Raw genomic sequence first — 21,968 nt, 5'->3', positions numbered from 1 at the left:
ATTTAAAATGCTATGATTTTAAATAATTCAATGTTTACTCTGCTACCAGGTTGTATTTTCTCAAATATTCCTTGTGCTTTTAATTAAATATTTCATAAGCCAAGGGACATGATTTAAGGTCACAAAGTTCAATGTCACCTAAGTTAAAACTGATTTAGTAAAAGAATAAGATTGATTTTGAAAGATATGGATGAATTCAGGGTTTTGAGATGTGTGTAAAATGTTGGTCTAAAGGTTTCTTTTTTTTTTTTAATAAGCAGGAGAAACATATTTGAATATCTGCATTTAAGATTAGTATATAAGACTTGAAAATAACCTGTCCATTTCAGTCATTTTAAAACTATTTCCATATCTCCCATAAATAAAATTGAACCCATGCCTAGATTTTTTAAGGAGATAAATTTTTTCTAATGTATTTTTAAATGCCAATTATTTTGAGTGTTTCTAAAGGGATGATAGCAGATTAAGTTGTTTATAGATAGAAGCAATAGAACTGTAACTATCAACAAGATAGAGAATACCCTTTCTCAAATATGAGTAGATGAAGCCAATCTGTATTATCTAGTGTGATTTTAAAAATCAGATGTGGCTTAAAATGTTTTCAATTTTAAATAATTGGATTAGTAGAACTAACAGTAAATAAAGAAATCTTGAGAATAAAATATATTTTAGGGTTGATTTATAAGCAAAAGTATATGCCTGCTTTTCCTTACCAAGGTGTTTCAGACAAGGTAGAAAGATTTTTATAAAAATAAGCATCCAGTGGATCATATGATGATATTTCTTTTGAAGGAAAATTATTATTTCTACAAAAACTCTCTGGTATTTTAGTTTGCATCTTTTTTTTTTCTTTAAAAAATAGATTTGTGGATCTTTACCTGAAGAAATGTTCCTCCCACACATCCAAACTCTTTAGCTGTGATTTGTGAACAATACTCCCTGTGATATATATATATATATATATATATATATATATATAAAGTGTAGGAATTAGCAAACACTCTGGGTCCAAATGAGTATAAACATCCCTTTAGCACTGAGTGTGGTGATGGGTGCAGAGGTGAGGGAAATACACAGCTGGCAGAAGCTCTTTTCCCTAAAACGGGAGTTGTTGGGGTGAGCCCGCAATGCAGCACTGGTAGCCCCCACTTCACAACCAGGGTGGTGTGATATAATTTGGGTGCTCAGTATACAAATTTTAATAGTAGCAGATGAAATAGAAACCAAACTCGAAGAAGTTTCCAATGGATGCATGGCCTTTTCCTTTTTGGTAAACATTTGGCTCATTATCATACACATGTTCATCCAATTTACCCACCAACAATTTCAGTTTACTATTTCCACTAAAAGCTTATGGTGAAAAGACCTGGTACCGCGAGTGCCCTGTTATTCTTATTACTTGGGGTCACAACCATAAGACTTAATACTAAGGAATAAACACACACGTCCCTTACCATCCAGGGCAGAAGAGAAGTAAAAGGTGAAAACAAGATGAATTCACGCACGTTATTGTCTAAAGGCAGTTTAATATTTATGAAATGTCTCTCTCTCACACACACACATACACACTCACACGCACACACCCCACAAAGTCTTTGGGCTCCAGTTACAAGCGCTGCGTCATCTACCAGATCACATGGTAATTGTTGCTATTTCAAGGATCAAGTGGCATAAAGCTCCCCCCTCACCCCACCCCACCCCAGCCCTTTCCTTTGGTACCATATAGCGTGCAAGAGTGATTATTGTGTGATGGGGTGAGACCAGGCTCACTGGTCCAACCCTCCCAACTAGAAACCAGGCTCTCGGTGGGGTGGCGCGCACGCCGTGTTCTCACGAAGTGATTGGGAAAGGGGGACGGGGGAGGGGGTCTCAGGGGAGGAAGGGCAGCTCTAATTGGTTTCTCAATGAAAGATAATCACCTATTCCCCGGAGAGGCTGGGGATTAGCACTCTGCCTCTCCTCTTCAGCGCTTTTAGACTTTTCATCCTCCCCTCGATGCTTTTAGTCCATTCAGCAGAAGTGGATCGAAGAACGCGGCTCCTCGCGCCGCATTAGGGGCAGCACCGCTGCGCTCCAGTACTTAGCGCCCATTCACTCACTCGGTCCGCTCTCGCCTCGCCCGGCTGTAGTCCCAGCCGCCGTCGCCCGAGAAAAAGTTTCGCGGAGGGGCTCAGGGAAAAACATGAGCGAGCTGGAGGAAGACTTTGCCAAGATTCTCATGCTCAAGGAGGAGAGGATCAAAGAGCTGGAGAAGCGGCTGTCAGAGAAGGAGGAAGAAATCCAGGAGCTGAAGAGGAAACTCCATAAATGCCAGTCAGTGCTGCCCGTGCCCTCGACCCACATCGGCCCCCGGACCACCCGGGCACAGGGCATCTCGGCCGAGCCGCAGACCTACAGGTCCTTCCACGACCTCCGACAGGCATTCCGGAAGTTCACCAAATCCGAAAGGTAGGCGCCGCCGGGGCGCGGGCGCGGCGGGCCAGAGCGGGGCCGCCACTCGGGGCGGACGGGCGGGCCGGGCGGCGGCTCGGGGACTGGGGGCTCCGGGCCGCGGCGGCGGGGGCTGCTCGGTGCCCGGCGCCCCTGGCTCCCCTCAGCGCGCGGAGTGGGGGTGGCCCTGGCGGGCCGGGAATGGGGAGTGTTTATTTTTATTTCTGCCCATCACGTGCTGCGCTGGTCTCCGCCGGGCTGGGAAAGGCTAGCTCCTCGGGGAAACGCGCCCCTGTGGCGTGGGGGTGGGGAGAAGGAGCGTGGAAAGTTTGGTCGCGCCCGCTAAGTTGGCCGCTGCGCATCCCGCCGAAGTCGCGCGGTCTTCCCTTCGCGCACCCCTGGGGAGACTACCTCCGGGGACAGAACCCGGCCCATCCCGGGGCCTGGAGAGCTTCCTGGAGGTGACCCCCAGACCCAGGCCACAGGGCATGCTCAGTGCGCCGCTGGAGCCTCCCGGGAGCGGCAACGGGAGGCTGGACAGGGCGACCGCGTTCGGTTTAGGAACTGAACTTGCCCAGAGCCCGAGCCCGGCTGGGAAGGCGCGGAGGGGGTGAGGGGAAGGAGGCGGGACTGGGGTGCGTCTCCACTGCAGGGATCAGCCTCCGAGGGTCACTCTCCAGGCAGCAAGTGATGTCAGCAGGAAATTGTAAAGAAACACCATTTCTTGGATGTTGGTTTGCTCAGTTTGTGTCCCTTCCAGAAGTGTCCACTTCTTGGGCTGCCTAGGGCTTGGAGGTGGCTCGGTGACCTTGCACCTGAAGCAGGTTTGGGGCTACTGGCCAGCCCTGTTCATGAGTCGATACTACCGCCCCCTCTTGTTTGTCTTCGGAGTCTGTCCCTGGAAAAGTTGGGATGAAGAGGGAGGGGAGCTGTTTCTCTGGGCGCCTCCGGGCTCCTTCCTTCCCTCTTCCCGCCACGCTGAGAGCCAAGTCCTGCCAGTTCAAAGTTGTGTGTCGCTCTTTCGTGGTGCGCAGAGGAGGCCCGGCGATTTTGGCCCTAAGTAGGAAGTATTTGCTCTCCGCTCGCTGTCTTCACCGGAGAAGGCTGATCGATTGGCTGCAGCATTAAAGCGCCTCTGGACATTAGGGAGAGGAAGTGCAGACTCCAAAGCCCATTACTGGCTTTTAGTCTCTGGAAGTGCACGGCCGAAAGTGCATCTCGCAGGATATTGAATATTCCATTAGGCGTGCCTTCATGCCCGCCTACCTCTTACCCCTTCCTTCTTGTTAGATCACTTGGTTGTCTGAGTTTGGGGCCCTCAGGGGACCCCTAAATTAATCCCTCCCCCTAAGCTGACCTTGAGGCCAGTGCTTCTAAAGAGCACGTCTTCTTGTCCGTCCATCCAGGCCACTTGCAGGACTCTCGATGTCCCCCGCTCTTCCCCTGCACTCTTTCCTTGTTTGTTTCAATTGTGTACTGATTCCAGTGTATGTGGGATGGGGGAGGGGATCAATGAAGACTGTGCAGGAGTAGAGAGCTATCAGAAGAGGACCAGGAGCTGGTAGGTTGTGTCAGGCAGAAAGGATTTCACCTTGGGAACTGCAGGCCCACGCTGAACCAACGTCTCAAGGGACAGCCTTCAGGTTTCCTGAGCAATACTACACTTACTAAATGACACTGTCCACATGGCACCTTTTGGCCCACGCTGCCTTGGAAGTTCCTATCAAATGAAACAATGGCATTCTTCCTTCTCTTCGGCCAAGTCTGCAATCAGAGCTAATATTTGGCCTTGCCATTGGTTGGGAAGCTGCTGTGTCTTGCCTCAGCTGAGCTGCGCATTCCTCGGCCGCTGCCCTGCCCCGCGCTCAGCAGCTGGAATCAATCTGCCCACCTCCTTAAGAAGCCACTTCATCAGCGGTCACCCAGCAGCTGTTCGCCTCCTAGGGCTGGCCGGCTGGGGCTCTATCGCATTTTTGGAATTTCAGATCTCTGTGTCTGGGCTGTGCCCCTCCAAACAAGTGTAGCCAGCGCCGCCTCGCCGCAGCAAAAAGGACATTTCACCGGGGTCTGGAGAGGTTAGGAGAAGGAACTTCCCTCCCAGGGTCCCCTCTCATTCAGGAGCTAGCTTTCAAAGAGGAACTTTTATTTTCCTTGATAAGAAATCTCCCTAGGAATGAGAGACATTTTTGTGTGTACTTAGAGGAAATGGCTGATCTTTCAAACGTACGCATCATCTTCCTTATTCTATCCCTCCCCCCTACTCCCAGCGCTTTCTGGTTAGGGGTAGGAACATTCATCAAAAGAGTGGATCATGCGCAGTAGAGATTGGTCGAGCGCATATTTGTGTCCGCAGAAACTAGCTGAAGTGCTTTTCTACTTAACTCTGTGCGCGGATTTACCCTGGGACTGAGTGTAAACTTCTTCTCACTAAGCATGTAGTTTTACACTTTCAAATGGAAGCTTGGCGTGTATTTTCAGGAAGCTGACTCATTCGAATTTAAAGAATTTTGACAGGTAGACCATGGGAATAGTAACCTCTGGAATTAGGTACTTATCCTACCATTTAAAGAGACAGTACTGACTTACTGGTGAGGCACCTTATTTTGGCCGAGAAAAGTAATCATTAAAAAAGTATTTCTAGAATACAGCATTTAACAGCAAACACAGTGCTTTCAAAATAAAAGTGCATTTGCTAATGTCAAAATAAAAGTGCATTTGCTAATTTTCAGATATTTGGATTTGGGAAATAGACATCCCATCAGCTCATGCATTCTGTTTAAAGTTGTGCCATCCTGATGCATTTACTGGGACTGAAAGAGACGGCTTTATCACAAAGCTAATGTTCAATTCCAGTGGGTATAGGATTTAGTGAGAGCTATTCATGCTATGGGTTTGTTTGAAACTTTACTAGGACACCACCAGTTATACTAACAAGAAAAGAAATATATTTTGAAAGTATAGGAATTCTCTTTGGTGGGCAGAATGACAAAAGAGCTTTTGCCTATCACCACTGTTTCGGAAAATGATTGCAATCTGAAATATTTACATAATCGCTGGTAAAAATATCTTGAGCATTTATTGCAGTGGAAGGAAATGGGAGAATTCAACGACTGTTGTAATCAAGTCAGTCCAATTAGCCAGATTTCCATGTGTCCACAGAGGGTATAATGCACAAACTCCATTAAGAATGATCTAAGTATCTGAGGAATGCTTTAGATGAAAATTATACTAGAGAAAGGGAAGATCTGAGCTCTCGGCATAAGTATCAAGTGTACAGTATGATGATCATGTTTAAAAAGAAAACATCCGACTTATTACAGTCCTCATTTGCAGACCCCTTAGAAATGCCCAGTAGAGATCAAGTGATAATCATTGAAAACTGTAGGCTGTTTTGGATGATGATGATGATATTTTACATTCATATATAACTTTCTACCAAATAACTGAGTCTTTCACATAGTTTTCTGTGAGCTTCAATTCCCTGCATGCATATACTCCACATCAAGAATAACCCGATATCCTGATTCTTCCCTCTGTTTTTTTAATCACAGCTAAATTCCTTATTTTGACCACCCAGTTAGCTCAGAGGACTGCATACAATTGTTGTTTTTAAATTAGCTTAAGCAAAAGCTGAAATCAATATCACTCTGTTACAGAAATAATGTATTATATTGCAAAGCTATCGAGCTATTCCTGTCACAGATCCCTTGATTCTTGATAATGTAAATTCATCCTTTGGAACTTGTACCTTCTTCCACTGGGATATGGGTGCTTTGGAATGGATGCCCCAGAAAACTCTCTGCCTTTTGAGTCTCTGATTCATTTCAGCTGATTTAACCTTCAGACTAAATCAAGGGATCTGGCCTAATTTTGATATAAGTAGCTTCAATGAAATGAGCGGGTACACCCACTGAATTCTGGGCCCACCTTATTAATTGTTCCAGTAAAAATACACAATGCTTTAAAATAGCATAGGTAAGAATATTAAAGATAGCTAATCCTACTGATTTTAACACAGTGCTAAGCTCTTTACTTTCATCAGCTCATTGTTTTTTCCTCAGTGATCCTAAATCACATATGTACTTTTCATGTGAGGAATCTGAGGCTCAAAGAAGTCACTTACCTAAAATCTCACAGCTAGGAAATGCCAGATGTGTTTCAAACCCCAGTTTTAAAATTTTTAGAGCCCCAGTTCTCAGCTGCTATACTCTACAGCCTTGGAATCAGGATAGTTCCATCTTATTAACTAGTGAATCCTTCTGAATAGGAAGAAAAGAACATGCCCTAAATTAGAATACGTTGTTGTTTTGGTTTTTTTGTTTGTTTGTTTGTTTTGTTTTGCCTTATCGCCAGCACAAAACTGACCTTATGAAAATTGACCAGTGAGCTTAAGCAAATATGCCTAGATAGGCATATCCAGCACATACACCTTGAATGTGCTGAGCTGGCTAGAATTTCCTCAGGTCCTTCTCTTGGAATTGGCATTTCCCAGTCGTTCCTCCTTTGCGTCATAGGTGGAACTGATGAGCAGTGCAGGTAAGGAAGGATGTGAAAAGGATCTCTGTGGCTGCCTTTGGATATCATCCACTCTATCCTTTGCCTTTTGCCTTACAGATTCCTCCTGCTAATCCCATCATCCCTGCCAATCCTTCCATCCAAAGGAATTTATTACTACCTGACCACATACCAATCTGTTGACCAGTTATCCTTTCTGGATTAACATAGTGATGTTTTAACAGGAGCTTCTGGGAGAGGACATTCATCTAGTTTACTCTGATGAGTAGTATTTATGATGAGAGTTGAAAGGGGGAAGAACCGCGGAGAAGACGGCAGGTTGTTTAGGCAGGCTTGATCCTTGTGTCTTGCCAAGAGTAGTTTGAAGAGGACAGGTTCTGTGAACATACACCTCACTTGTACTTTGAGTCAGAGCAATACAGAAGGCAGAGAGTACCCTGGTTTTAGTCATGAGAAAACTGAGCAAATCACCACTGAAATGCCTTTTAAAGGATCTCAGAAATGGGACAAGAAGAACAATGTAGGTTTCTCAATTTTGCATCAGTACCAGAGTTGATTAATTGATAGCTCTGAGTTATCATCGTTTATACTTATATTTTAAGACATATCCACTTTGCTTTGGGGTTGATTTGGATTATGGGATGATGTTCATTTTCCAGGTGTATTTGTAATATAGCAAGGGTTCTTGTTCTATCTGGATCATTGATATGTGTATAGGTTGCAAGTTTCAATTTAATTGTGTGTTCATAGGAGATTTGACTGGAGAAGGCAATGGCAACCCACTCCAGTACTCTTGCCTGGAAAATCTCACGGATGGTAGGCTGCAGTCTATGAGGTCGCTAAGAGTTGGACATGACTGAGCGACTTCACTTTCACTTTTCACTTTCATGCATTGGAGAAGGAAATGGCAACCCACTCCAGTGCTCTTGCCTGGAGAATCCCAGGGACAGAGGAGCCTAGTGGGCGGCCGTCTATGGGGTCGCACAGAGTCGGACACGACTGAAGCGACTTAGCAGCAGCAGCAGCAGCAGCAGCAGGAGATTTGACTGACCCTCATGAAAATATTTCTAAAAGACCTGAATAAACAAAAGATGTCATATGTTTTTACTCTTTACTGACTGCTCATTTCCCAGTGCCCTCTCCCCACTCTGTGTAGGAGGTGCTAAGAGTACATTAAAACCCTTTCTTTTGATAGGATTTTCAGGTGGTTTCATAGCTGCTCAGAGTAGGAATAATTATTTTCATTTGCCACTGAGAATTTGCTTATCAGAGTTCAGGACCCTATGTTATCTTGAATTCTTGTAGCTCTTGGAAGTTACTGTGAGCTCTGAGATAAACCAGGGGTAGTGTATCCTGTTTCACAATAGTGAAAGCTCAGAAGTTTGGAATTAGTCAAAAGCGAGTACTGACCTGGAGCCTCACTTTGTTAGAGTCATGTGCTGTTGGATCCCTGAAGACAAAAGGATGTGTGTGTGTGTATGTATATTTATGTGTATGATTATATGTGTATGTATATGTACATATATGTATATCTATACACATACACACAAATCGCCAATTTATTCAGTTTATGACTTTACACTTCTTATGGTAAACTCTTCGAGTTTGGTGCAATCAGTTTCCTGGGGAAAGGATGATTTACTTCTTGGGCTGCTATCGTTAAATAGATGGCAGCATCTTGCAGCATGTCAAATGCTTGTGTCTGGTATTAGACACGTAGTCCAATATTGTGTCCCAGAGCAGGGTTCTAGAATCAGTCTCTGTTGCTTCTTGTTGATTCCACCTTTTACCCAATGATGATCTTTACCTATTTTTCTTTGTTGTCGGATCTGCCCGTGTTGTGCATCTCTCTTTGGGGTCCCCGGTTCCTCTCTTTTAGCTTGACATCTGGAACTCCTGCCAGATCTGTCTATGTTATTTGCAAAACTCATACAACCACAAATGTAGAACAGAGGTCCTGCTCAGAGTAGTATTCTAACCTTTCAGAACCTTTCATGTCTTAAGTTATTTCAGATATTGTACAATTTGATTTTCCTAAAGTTTAAAAAGTAATTCCTCATGTTGAAAATATATGATGCTTTAAAGTATTTCTTAATGAAAACTGGATATTTCCAAAGAATGTGTATCTTTGAAATAGGTTTGTTTTTATTATGTAAAAGCTTATAGAACTAATCTCTTTTATTGTCATTATGAACAGCAAACTCGTTTTTTAAAACTCCTAAACTTACTCTGCACTGCTCCCGAAACATTGTTGGTGGATTAGAAACTTCAGTGTACATTATGTTGCTTTTATTTTTTTTAAACATTTCCGTACTTTTTTTTTTTTTTCAATGTGGGGTTATAGTAGAAACTCATGCTATCTTAGAAAAAAGTGTAGTTTTACATTCAGTCAATATCAAATTTATATTGGCTAAAAAGTTGTAAAATCCTTTCTGTAATTTGTCCTGTCCAATATGTTGGCTGCACGGTTAACCTTTTTTTTAGTGCATGTAGATTTGACATATTCTTGGAAATTAGTCCTAAACAGTTAATATCTTGATCCTTGGAGCTGATTTGGATTGATTTCATTATACGGATGAACACACTGATGGCACTTGGTGTGTAAGGGGATAACATGCTGATTTCATCTGAGTGTTTATTTAATAAGTGAATTTGCCTTAATAAGACAAATCCAGTAAGACATCTGCTGTAATTACCCTGTTAGGACTTAGTTTGATTTTTTTTGTTTTTCACTTGTGATAAAGATTATGCAAGTACAGTTCTTAAATTATGCTGTACTGCTCCTCCTTTCTAAATCAGTTTAGAGAGTGCTTCAAAATGTGTTTTCAATCCTCAGAAGTCTTTATTTGAGCCTTCTGACTTCAAATACTGCAAAAATACTGCTGACAAACCTTACAGGGAATCTTAAAAGTACTTGTATATTTGCCTCTTAAAAATACTCGTAGGCCTATTTGTCCAACTGTATGATACTGATATTGCCTGGTGAGCAAATCCAAAGCCTTTGAGTAAATGTTAGTATTTTTCTTGATGCCTCTCCTTGCCCTCACGGCATGGGTAATGTTAATTTCATGCCTCGCATGGCCATCGAGGAAATTCAACTACATATGCTAAAAATTCTCAAAATAGAAAATTCTTTTATATCTTAGGTTGTAAACCCCAGGGTAGAAACCAGGTCTGTTTATAGTAAAAATTCCAACCCTATAAAACCTTCAGCTTACCATGCATTTCTCTTCCCACATGCTAAATTTCAGAGGCAGGGTAAAAACAGCACATACCTAGAAGGTATTAAAAACAAACAAACAAAAATTCACCCAGAAACCATTTAGAGGATCAAACCAATTCATATCCAATTCAATCTCCTCTCACAGAGCAAGTTCACTCTAAAATATGCAGGACAACATTCCAGGTCTTATTCCAGCAGATTGTAGCTGAAGTGTCATGGCACACGGTGGTATGTATTTGATTAGTTGTGAGGTTAAAATGAGTAAATAGTAGGTTAAAAATCAAACTTCGTGAATTATTTGCTTCTTAGAAAATAAGGTTGTATGCATTCACAGGCACCTCTCAAGGGATGGTTTTTGACCTGCATTCCAATTGGCTTCCCAGGCTGGGAGGATGACAAATATATGGCAGGAAATAGCACAGAACCCACAGTCTGTCTTGTCTTTTCACAAGAGTGTGGTGCACGTGGGAACATCATTCATCTCGTGAGTCACTGCAGAAGCAATGTTTGAGAACTTGTGATCTGAACTGTGGGTCTAAAACATCAACATCTGGTTGCCGCAACACTTAAAGCTGCTTTTTTATAAATAACTGTCGTTAGGTTTACTGCTCTCTATTTAGCATGTGCACATCAGAACCCATTTCCCAAAGGGTGATGTTCATATACCCATGGCACTGGGGCTGCTTCTAGGTGGCACACAAGTTAGTTTGTTTTATATTAATAAAGAATTTTAATGTACTGAGGGAAAAGATGTAGCAATCATATTAAACCTATGCCACGTGGCTTCTGTTGCTTAGAAAGCTTCGTTTTAAAGGTTTATAGATTTTTAAAGGAAAACGTAGAAAAATATAGATTGTAAATAACATAGATATGACTAACACAAAAGAGGGAAAGTTTATTTTAAAGTCATTTTCAACAAGGAATGAAACAGATTGTTTTCATGCTCACCCCGTCTATGTTGTGGAAAATTTTGGCTAATTGAGTTCTCACTGGACCTGTCTTTGGGTGACTCCTTGGATGGCTTTCAATTTCTCCATAGGAATTGGAGTGAGGATATAAATTTGCATGGAAATAGTGGATTTATAAGATATATTCTTGCTCTAATGGTAAATCAGCCTGGTTAAGAATTACTCACTTCACTATACCTGCAGAGAAGTGTCTGATTTACCCCAGGTTTATGAATTCCTTTGCCATGCCACAGACACAGGTGAACAGGACAGCTGGGAATTATAAAGGGATGCCTGGCCTCCAATCTCCGTCCAGCTTACAGTCCATGGGCAGCTCTGTCTTCCCAGAGAGTGTCCCCAGGGCTCCTCCTTGGGTCCTATAAGTCAATGTCTGTGGCTCTGAAGGGCAGTAGTGCGGCATCCTGCAGCCAGAAATTCAAGACTTTTTTCTTTCTCTGTAAAAATACAATTTGGAAAAAGTTTGGAAGGGAAAGTCTTTCATAAAATACACATGTATTTTCCTGTAGTTCGTGTTTCCTTGACTTGTAAGAAACTAGATGAATCTAAAAGATAAATATTTTTAAAGGTATTATTATTTAAAAAATAGTTTTGCAGAAAAATGAGAAAAGTATAAGGAGAAAGGCGGGAATATATTACAAGTAGGAGGTGGTTGTTCTTCAGCAGCAAAGTTGTGTCTGACTTTTTGCAACTCCATGGACTCCAGCATGCCAGGCTTCCCTGTCCTTCACTATCTCCCAGAGTTGGTTCAAACTCACGTCCATTGAATTGGTGATGCCATCCAACCATCTCATCCTCTGTTGTCCCTTTCTCCTCCTGCCCTCCATCTTTCGCAGCATCAGGATCTTTTCTAATGAGTCAGCTCTTCACATCAAGTAGCCAAAGTATTGGAGCTTGAGCTTTAGCATCAGTCTTTCCAATGAATATTTAGGGTTGATTTCCTTTGGGATTGACTGGTTTGATCTCTTTGAAGTCCAAGGGAGTCTTGAGAGTCTTCTCCAGCACCGCAATTCAAAAGCATCAACTCTTCAGCAGTCAGCCTTCCTTTTATGCAAACAGGAGGAGAGTTAACAACAATCAATTCTCATTTCAGAATACAGTGCAGGTTGTCTGCCTACCACTTAAAAAAGGAACTCATTAAGGTTTGGATATAGGTCCTGTCCAAAAGGTAGGGGGAAAGGGGAGGTGGAGTGAGGAGAAGCAAAGAAGGGAGGAAAAGAGAGCCAACAAGAAGATTCCAAAAATGACCACAAGATGGCAGCAGGAGTATAATATTTAGCAATTGTACAACTAGTAGTTTGAGATGGCCTTTAGTTTAGTTTTAAAATACATTCTCAAACACACAACTTTCTTTTTTCATTGAAGTAAAATTGATTCACTATAAAATTATATTAGTTTTAGGTGTACAGCATAGTGATTCATTGTTTTTAGAGACTGTACTGCATTTAAAATGATTATAAAATATTGGCTGTATTTGCTGTACATTCTTGTAGCTTTTATACATAGTAGTTAGTGTCTCTTAACCTCCTACCGCTTTCTTGCCTCTCTCCCTTCACTCTCGCCATTAGTGTCCCCTAGTTTGATGTCTGTATCTGTGCTTTTGTTTCTGTTTTGTTATATTTGTTTATATTTTAGCTTCCACATATAAATGAGGAATTCAAGTGTGAAGGTGAAGTCGCTCAGTCGTGTCCGACTCTTTGCGACCCCTTGGATTGTAGCCTACCAGGCTTCTCCGTCCATGGGATTCTCCAGGCAAGAATACTGCAGTGGGTTACCATTTCCTTCTCCAGGGCATCTTCCCATCCCAGGGATTGAACCTGGGTCTCCCGCATTGGAGACAGACGCTTTAACTTCTGAGCCACCAGGGAAGCCCAAAAAAGAGCCCGGCCGCTCGGTTGAGGCACCATGAGAATTCAAGTGTTTGGAAAGTGTAGCATTGAATACATGTATTATCATAGTTTTCCAATAAATAGTGATTTTGAGGAATGCGTTTAAAAAGCCGAAGTGTGGTGTTGCCTTTAGTGTTTAAACCAAAAGAGAAACCAAGAGTGCGCTTTGCACCGAGAACTCTTTGAACATTGGTATCAGTCTGAGGGAAGTTCCTGAAGCACCTGTGAGGAAACTCTGGACTCACATTTGGCTGAGAAAAGAAAACGGAGAGAAAGAATGTAAAATTAAAAACGGCAAAAAATATATATGTGTGAGGAGATAGAATAAAGGGAATGTCTTGCTACTCAGTCCTCTCTCCCCCAATAAAGAACTAAATACAATTCTTATAAGAAAAAGATCAGCTATTAGAAGAATCTTCAATACCTGCTAATTGGTTATTTGCTGCCTTTGATAACTCTACACTTCTGGAACATAATTATATAAATCCTAACATGGCCTGCTGCAGTCTGAGGTCCTTTCTAGAAATAAATTTTAAAACTCTAGTTAATATTATTCATATACATTTTATATTTTCAAGAGAAAAGCCAAGTCTGTTATGGAGTGTCCAAAATATACCATGCCTTTCAACAATTTTAGAGTAAAAAGAAATGAATGTGGTCTGACCTACCATAAAGGGATAGATTGTGGGTCATACCTAATGGACTGTAGGGTTTTTGAATCAATACTCCCTTGGAAAGTGCCATTCAGCCTTCCTGGAAAAGGCCATTACATTCAGTCATGAACCCTCTCATGTAAAAGCCCCCAGGGGACTGGAAGTGAAGTGGTTTTGGTGATGACAACATTTGTGATTTAACACTGAGGAGAAATGCACTTATTTTGGTCTGTCCCTGTAACCGAGGGTTGATGCCAAAATGAAGTTGTACTGTGGATGAAAAAGAATTCACATGTAATCATGTGGCCTCTTTCATGGGCTTCTCTGCTCAGATATTGTGTTAGATTGTTCTTGGATAAACAAGCAAGAGGGGAAAGAGAGAAAATTCAACACCGTACATTTTGATACCCTATTTGACAACATGTTGCCTTTGTAAAAGGTGTTTTGAAACTCTGCGATATGTTTATTTGAAGCTGCCAGTGTAGAAAAGTGCTCCTTAAGGGCAGTCATTTCTATTTTTCCTAAGTTAGGAAAAATTAATGTCATAGGGTCTATGACTGTGAGAAAGGATCAAGGAAAGATCAAACATATATGATCCTTTCTTTTGTCTGCAGAGCTAAAAAAAAGAGAAAACCGTCACTATTAGAGAGAGAAGAGTGAAGCAAGAGATAAGTGGCAATGCCTTTTGTTTTCTCTGACCTTTCTGGTTTGTTATCAAGGGAAGACAAATTCCTCAAGTGTGGAGGCAGGGTCTGAAGCATCCTGCCTTGAAATCCCCCGTTTATCTAGTCTCTCCAGGGCATTACCGAGGATGTCTTCACAGAATGAGACAGGCCTCGGGCTCACTGGGCTTCTTGATATTAGGGCGATTTTTAAAAGTTTCTTTTGTGAGGTTCTGCAGCTGTATTGCCATGTTAAAATGTGGAGACACTTTTTGATATTTCAAATTTGCTGATTTTAAGCTTTTCTTGGACCATGACTATGCTCCCAGTTGTTTTAATTGCTGACGGTAATGCCCGCTGGTTGTCAGACAATAAAAAGATGTACAAAGCTTGATCTTCTCTTCAGTTTTCCCCACCTGCCTGCCAGCAGGCAGCCAGTGTTAGCTTTTCTGTATTTTTATGCACACTTTTTATAGAGAGCCTCTGTGTTCATTTGGAGTTCGGGTTTATTCTTTGCTTTTCTAACTGAAGGAGACTCATCCCATAACACTCCTCAGCATCCTGTTTTCTTTCCGCAACTATAGCTCCTTCCTTTCTAGAGTAGTTCGTATCAGTCTAACAGCCACATAGTATTCCGTTGTATCCATGTATTAGGCTTATTGATATTGATAGTTACTTGTTTTATTTTATGTAAGCATAAGCCACACTGCAGCCAACAGTCTCGTGCGCATTTCCTCACGTGTCTTTGATTTATATATAGGATAACTTCCAAAGACGACAGTGGCAGCCCAAAAAAGTGGCTAATTTTCCGTGTGACTATTTTAGTTTGTGACTATGCATAAACTTTCTATATCAGATAAATGATCTCTAACCTTTTCTATTAAAAAATAAAAAGCATGTGAATGGCATTGACAAAATCAATTTTCCATATTAAAAACAAAAATTTTTAAAAACAGCCAAACATAAAACTATTGCAGAAACATGTGGAAAGTTCTTATTTCTTTTTTATACTCGAGTTACAGTCATGAGAACACTCTTTTTTGAGGCAATGTTTATGTACCCTTTTACTTTTCAGATTTATAAAGTCCATACTACACATTTGGCTTGATTTTAAGTTGAATAAAACTTTTGAATTCCTGCAATGTGATTTTTTAAAGTAAGGATACAATCGTTTGTATATACTGCTCTTAAATAATTAAAGTCCATCTTTAAGAATCACTGTGGTTTGTTTTTCTTTCTTCAAAATACATTTTTGATACTTTAAAGATTCTAAGGAGCTTGTTTCCACTTGGGAAAATAACGAATTCCAAATCTCTCAGCTACATTTTTTTAAAGGCTAGTGGGAATATTTGGACATATATGGTATTGTAACTAGTCACTGGAGCTTTCTTTTTATAGGATGGCAACCTCTGGGAGAGTTTACTTTGCTTTTTTTGATCACTGTTATGATATTGAACTCGATTTACTGAAAGGTAACTTTGCAAACATTTATTTGGATTAGAATTCAGTCATATCACATAGATGCAATCATGAGGTTGAAGCCCAAAAATGAAACTGATTTTGGAGTGTAAGAAGAGTAATCTCAGAGATTTTAGTCCAGTCTTAGAGAGAAGTGACCTGAAACTATCATGGTAATTGGGCTTTGGAGGCAGAGACCTGAGGTTGACCTCTGACTCTTCCTATACCTATGGCTGTGTGATTGTAAATAAATTACTTTACCTCTCTGAGCTTTTGTTTCTACTTGTATGAAATCAGAATGATGCTACTTCCTTCCCTAAGGCTTTGTATACCAGGGATACTCTCTGTGTACACAGTCTAACAAAAGAATGTGAGTGTACAGTGTTAAGTAAGTGCTAGCAAATGTGTAACAATTAAAGGTTTGAAAAATTCTACAGATTTTTTTTTTACAACATTAGTTCTGGTATTAACACATTATAGAACCTAATGCCTAGAAAGGATTTTAGGAGATATCCTTGTTCATCCCCTTTCCTGAACAAAACTTAAGTGATACACAATTAAGCAAGAATCTAGAAGTTCAAAAATAATGTGATTGGCCAATGACATGAAGCTTGTTATTGACAAAACTGAATTTAGGTCCTTCTGTCTCTTATTTGCCATTCCAGCTCTCCTTAAATCCATCTTAAACATCAGAAGTGATGAGTGAAATGAGGAAAACTAGAAATTTGTAAATTGGAACAATGGGACAAGTGGAAATGAGATGGTTAAATGCTGTCTCTATGTTTTATATATATATATGTATAAAGTAAACTGTACTCATATGATAAAACAGAGCTAAGGACTCAAGATGTGCTATTATCCAATTTAGCACCCCAAACAACTCTGGGACACTGTTGGTTCAAGTTTCTTAGAAAAGCTGTTTCTTAAAGATCCTGGATTTAAATGAAACACTACCATGAACTACCCAGAAAGGATGATAATAAGACAGGAATGCTCAGGGAACCAGCTATGTCAGGCTTAGAAAAAGACACTGGACAACTGGGATGGGGAGCACATGTACGCCCGTGGCCGATTCATGTTGATGTATGGCAAAACCAATACAATATTGTAAAGTCATTAGCCTCCAATTAAAATAAATAAATTTAAATTAAAAAAGAAAGAAAGAAAGAAAAAGACACTGGAAGCACCGAAGAGTTTTGGAGTGGAGATTCTTCACAGCAGGAGCCTCTCCCTGGTGAGGGGTTATTGATTGACAGATGTCATGTTCCATCAGACTGAAGCCCTGTTTCCCAGGAGCTTCTCTGTTCCTTCTTTCATTGTCTAGTGTCCAGTCCTTGTAACTGATGAGGGCACGTCTTTTCATGTCTAGTGGAGCTATAGGTCTAGAGATTTGGGTGGAGGCTCTTTGTAGATGTTCTAACAGCCTGAAGAACGTTCCTTGTCTGTCCCTCTCTCCCCAAGTTGACATTGAACTTACATATTTGTGTATTGTCAGTTCCTGTTTGCAATTTAGAGGCTGATTTGACTGTATTAGAGCTTTTCAACTTGGACAAATACTAGTCCAGATTTTATTTCACCCAAGGCAATTTCATCAATCAGTCTATCAGCTCAGATAGGGGTGGACATATGTTATAACCAAAGCCAGGTTCTCTCCTTGCCAGCCTGACACTGTCATTAAAATACACCCAAAACCTCAGCTTCTGTAATTGTTGAAAACCTGGTCAGGTTGTTGAGCGGTGTAAGTGAGGTGGCTTATGCGATAGATTTAGCTCACTGCCTTGTGTAGTCATTCAATAAACTTTAGCTCTCATTGTTATTTACTGATTGTGACTTCATTCACAAAATATATCATGACTTCCAACACTGTGCCAGGATATCCATATATACTCTTCCCTTATTTCTTACCCCATGCTTGGTTCTAATTCTGCTCATTAGCTCTGACCCTATTTTTGGAGTCATTTCCTGAATCACAGATGGTACTCCGACAGAGGCCATATTTAGGACTTATTTTCCTGTCTGCTTTTCATTCGCAGCGTAGTGTTAGTTTTCTTTGTACACATTTGACACTCCTCCCCCACTAGCCTGCCATATTGGAACTTCACCATTCTGTACCATTAATTTAGATTTAGCTGTATTGAGGCCCCCTCTTCAGCTATCTGCTCTCGAAGTTCAGTAAACCCAGGGCTTCTCAATTGCATTTGAATCACCTGGGGAATCTTATTAACTGCAGTTTCTGATTCAACAGTTCTGGGAAGGGGCCTTTGTAATTAGCTGTCACATAATGCTGATGCTACTGGCCTTCAGAGCCTTAAATAGCAAGGGGTTAATCAGCGATTTTTCTCTGATTCCTTCCTCCTTTCATCTTTCTTTCTTTTTTTTTTGCTATTCAAGTTTTCTATACAAATAAAGTACAATCAGGTGCACTAGTTCAAGTTAATGTGTTAATAATACATTTAACATGGATTACATTATAAGATTAACTCATTATCTAGGAAAGCCTAGAAGCAGCATTCTAGTATTCTTTCCTGTTCTAGATCATTGGCAGGCACAGCTGTACAGTATAAAGACTGAGCACAGAGGCTGTGGAATCAAATAGGCTTCAGTTTAAGGCCACGAATATCTTTGTCATGTTGTTTAACCTCTTGGAACTTCTGTTTCTCATCCCTAAAATAGGGATAAGAAGGCCCACCCAAAACTGATGCTATGCCAAAGACCTATTGGAAGCATGCTGTAAAGGATAGCTAATGCTTCTGCAGTTTTAATACTAGAGTTCTAGAGACTCAGGTCAATTTGTTCCCAAGTGAAAAATGTGATCCAGGAAGGATTTTAGTTCAGATAAATTGTTAACATAAGAAATATTAGTTCAGCATTGGTGAGAGCTTACTCTGTACAAGGCTTTTACATGAACTCATTTGCCCTTTTCAGGGCTTCCCTGGTGGCTCAGATGGTAAAGAATCTGCCTGCAACACAGAAGACCCAGCGTTCAATCCCAGGGTTGGAAAGATCCCCTTGAGAAGGAAATGGCAACCCACTCCAGTATTCTTTCTTGGAGAACCCCATGGACAGAGGAGCCTGGCAGACTGCAGTCCATGGGGTTGCACAAAGTCGGACACGACTGAATGACTAACACTGCTACAACTGCTATTTGCCTTTTTCAGTAATCCCATGTTTTCTCACGGTGCTGCCAGACAGGACCGATTCCATATGCTCTGCATAGACGAGGAGACTTGGTCCAAACATCAATGAGGTGATATGGTCAGAGGCTCTCTGGCCCAAGACACTGTGTTAGATGATAATCACAGCAGAGGCACAGGGATTACCACAAGGAAAGTGAAGACTCTTAGATCATTCCAGGGCCCAGGGGTCCCTAAACTCTAGTCCATATAAACATCTCAAGGAAACTGTTTGTTACAACAGAGATCCCTAGGCACCATCCACAAAGATTCAGACTTAATAGATTTGGGAAATTTGGAACCAGGACATTTGCCAAGTGGCCCTGCAGAAACATCTCCAGAGGTGTATTCTTGTAGGCAGGGGGGTCATGTGAATTCGATTCCCTGGGCTGCTGTAACAGATTACCACAAACTGGATATCTTGAAACAACACAAATATACTTTCTCAGAGTTTTGGAAACTGGAAGTTTGAATTCAGGGTGTCAGCAGGACCAAGCTCTCCCTGAAATTTCTAGGGCACAACCCTTCCTTGCCTCTTCTGAGCTTCTAGTGGTTTTCCGAACTCTTTGGTGTTTCTGGCTTGTAGGTGCATGGCTCCAAATCTCTGCCTTTGTTCACATGACTATCTTCCCTGTGTGTGTGCCAGTCATTGAACTTAGGACCCACCCTCATCCAGGACCACCTCATGCTGGTTATATCCGCAAAGACCCTGTTTCCAAATAAGGTCACATTCATAGGGTCCCGTGCGTGCGTGCGTGTGTGCGTGCTAAGTCACTTCAGTCATGTCTGACTCTTTGTGACCCCATGGACTGCAGCCCATCAGTTTCCTCTGTCCGTGGAATTCTCCAGGCAAGAATACTGAAGTGGGTTGCCATGCCCTCCTCCAGGGGGTCTTCCCAACCCAGGCATCCAACCTGAGTCTCTTATATCTCCTCCATTGGCAGATGGGTTCTTTACCACTAGCACCACTTGGGAAGCCCCAAAGGTTCCCAATGGACATGAATTTGGGGGGTTGATATTTAACTCATACACCATGCCATTTGTTTTTTATCTTCCTTCCGGCCCAAGGTACAAAGCTGTGACTTCAGAAATCCACTAAGGCCTATGGCAAATGAGATAAGGGGTGAAGGACATAGCTAGGTAATGATGCATGGTTTTATAGAGGCTTTTTCACTTGGCGTTTCTAGCTGTCCTCCCCTCTTCCCACCCCTTTTCTTATTTATCAAAGTATAGGATGTTGATTGACAGTTCTTTGGTTGAGATGAAAGTATTCGTCTCTTGTGGTTCCACGAAATGTCACAGATCACTGGTAGTTTATGGTTCTCTTGTTTTCGAGGTGTGACTTTTATAAAGATTTGCAGGAGACTGAAATTGGGCTTAAAACTGGAGACAACTAGTGATTTTCATTTCTGTAGACTGTAGTTTTCTTACCTGTAATTTTAGAGGGAAAGAAACTTTTACGCTGTAATTTCAACAGTTTACTTCCCTATAATTTTGGTAAATTGTTTCCTTAGGGTTACAAAGAACAAGTGGAATAAACCTCAAATAGATGTATTACGATAAAGGCAATTTTTCTTTGGCACATTTATCTAGTCAATGTCAGCATACAAACTCATTTGCAAAAATCTCTAGATGTTTCAACCAATTAGAGTTATATGTTTTAAAACAGCAGGGTTATATTTATGTATAGACTCTTTATTAGGTTGACATTATTTTATATATTTTGAAGTAGAATTTAAGTTGTTCTCTCATTTCTTCCCCAAGCTAACGTGTACACACACATACTTTGTAACCTAACTAGAGGGTTTTTGTTAATATAGCCTATAATACAAATTGTATTCCTACCACTCAGAATTTAAACTTTAAATTTTACAGTTAAGTATTCAAAAGACAGTATGAATTTGTCATATTGGTAATTTGGTTTTATATAAATTATGTAATACAGGAAATGAACTTATCATTTGAAAATACAATTTAAAAATGTATGATAATATAGGTGTATTTCTATCTGAATATGTTTAATTCTCAAACACTTTTTATCCAAGATGCTTCACAGAAGCTAGGTTTCTGGGAATGGTTTTGGGCTTCTTGATGATATAGAATATTTATGGGCATCCCTGGTGGATCAGACGGTAAAGAATCCACCTGCAATGCTGAAGACCTGGGTTTGATCCCTGGGTTGGGAAGACCCCCTGGAGGAGGGCATGGCAACCCAGTCCAGTATTCTGTTCTTGCCTGGAGAATCCCCAGGGAGAGAGGAGCTTGGCAGCTGCAGTCCATGGGGTCACAAAGAATCGAACACTACTGACCAATTGCTCAGTATGGACTCGTTGAGACTTTATAGAAAAAAAAAAAAAAAGTCTGTAGAACACTTGTGCTATCCAGATAACATGTGTCCGTTCTTCTAGAGATTGTATATTCCTTTGTTTTGCTTGCCTCCTGTTTATCTGCCATCTGATTTTTTTTTTTTTTGAAAGTTTTTCTTCTCACTGTTGGAAGAGATCTTAGGGATAATTCAAATAGCCATTCATTTTATACAAACTTTACTGGAAATATTCTCCCAGTAGTGGGAGGAGGAGTCAGCAAAGGGTGGCTTTCTTGGGATGGATAATTGGTCCCCATTTTGTGGAAATTTCCCCAGGGCCATCTTTGGTACGTGGTTGTAATTTAGGTAGTTAGTTGTATAAAGGTAATTTGAAAGGTAGATGGGGAATTCCATGTTGAAAGTACAGTAAAGTGAATTCCAAAATGAATTCCACTACTCAATATTAGTCATTGGGACTCTGTAGTAAGCATCTTTATGAATTGTCTGGGTGAAAATATCAATAATATCTTGGCATACTATATGAGTTAGTAATTATATTGGAAATAGTATCAGGATTCCAAAAGGCTATGATGGGCAAGAGAAATGGTTTATAATTGTAATACACCCAATGCCCTCCTACTCATATCAAATATTTTCTAATACTCCCTGGGTATCCTGAAATGAAATTCACAAGT

General features: G+C 41.0%; 1 protein-coding gene across 22 annotated transcripts in view; it reads left to right on the top strand.

Annotated features, from left to right (window-relative positions):
- The window catches only part of PRKG1 (protein kinase cGMP-dependent 1), a 1,681,227-nt gene that overhangs the window by 257,180 nt on the left and 1,402,079 nt on the right, over nt 1-21,968 (top strand). The window contains exon 1 of one of the 22 annotated variants that reach the window (XM_055561103.1): nt 1,891-2,448. The exons of the other annotated variants lie outside the window; for them this stretch is intronic. Within the exon in view, the coding sequence (XP_055417078.1) occupies nt 2,183-2,448 (266 nt within the window). The 5' untranslated portion in view covers nt 1,891-2,182. Of the gene's footprint in view, nt 1-1,890; nt 2,449-21,968 lie in introns of those variants that run through there. 22 annotated transcript variants of the gene reach the window in all.

The sequence above is a fragment of the Bubalus kerabau genome, chromosome 22 (assembly GCF_029407905.1).
Source record: "Bubalus kerabau isolate K-KA32 ecotype Philippines breed swamp buffalo chromosome 22, PCC_UOA_SB_1v2, whole genome shotgun sequence".
Classification (NCBI taxonomy): domain Eukaryota; kingdom Metazoa; phylum Chordata; class Mammalia; order Artiodactyla; family Bovidae; genus Bubalus; species Bubalus kerabau.
This window is presented reverse-complemented; position numbering and strand designations above follow the sequence as displayed.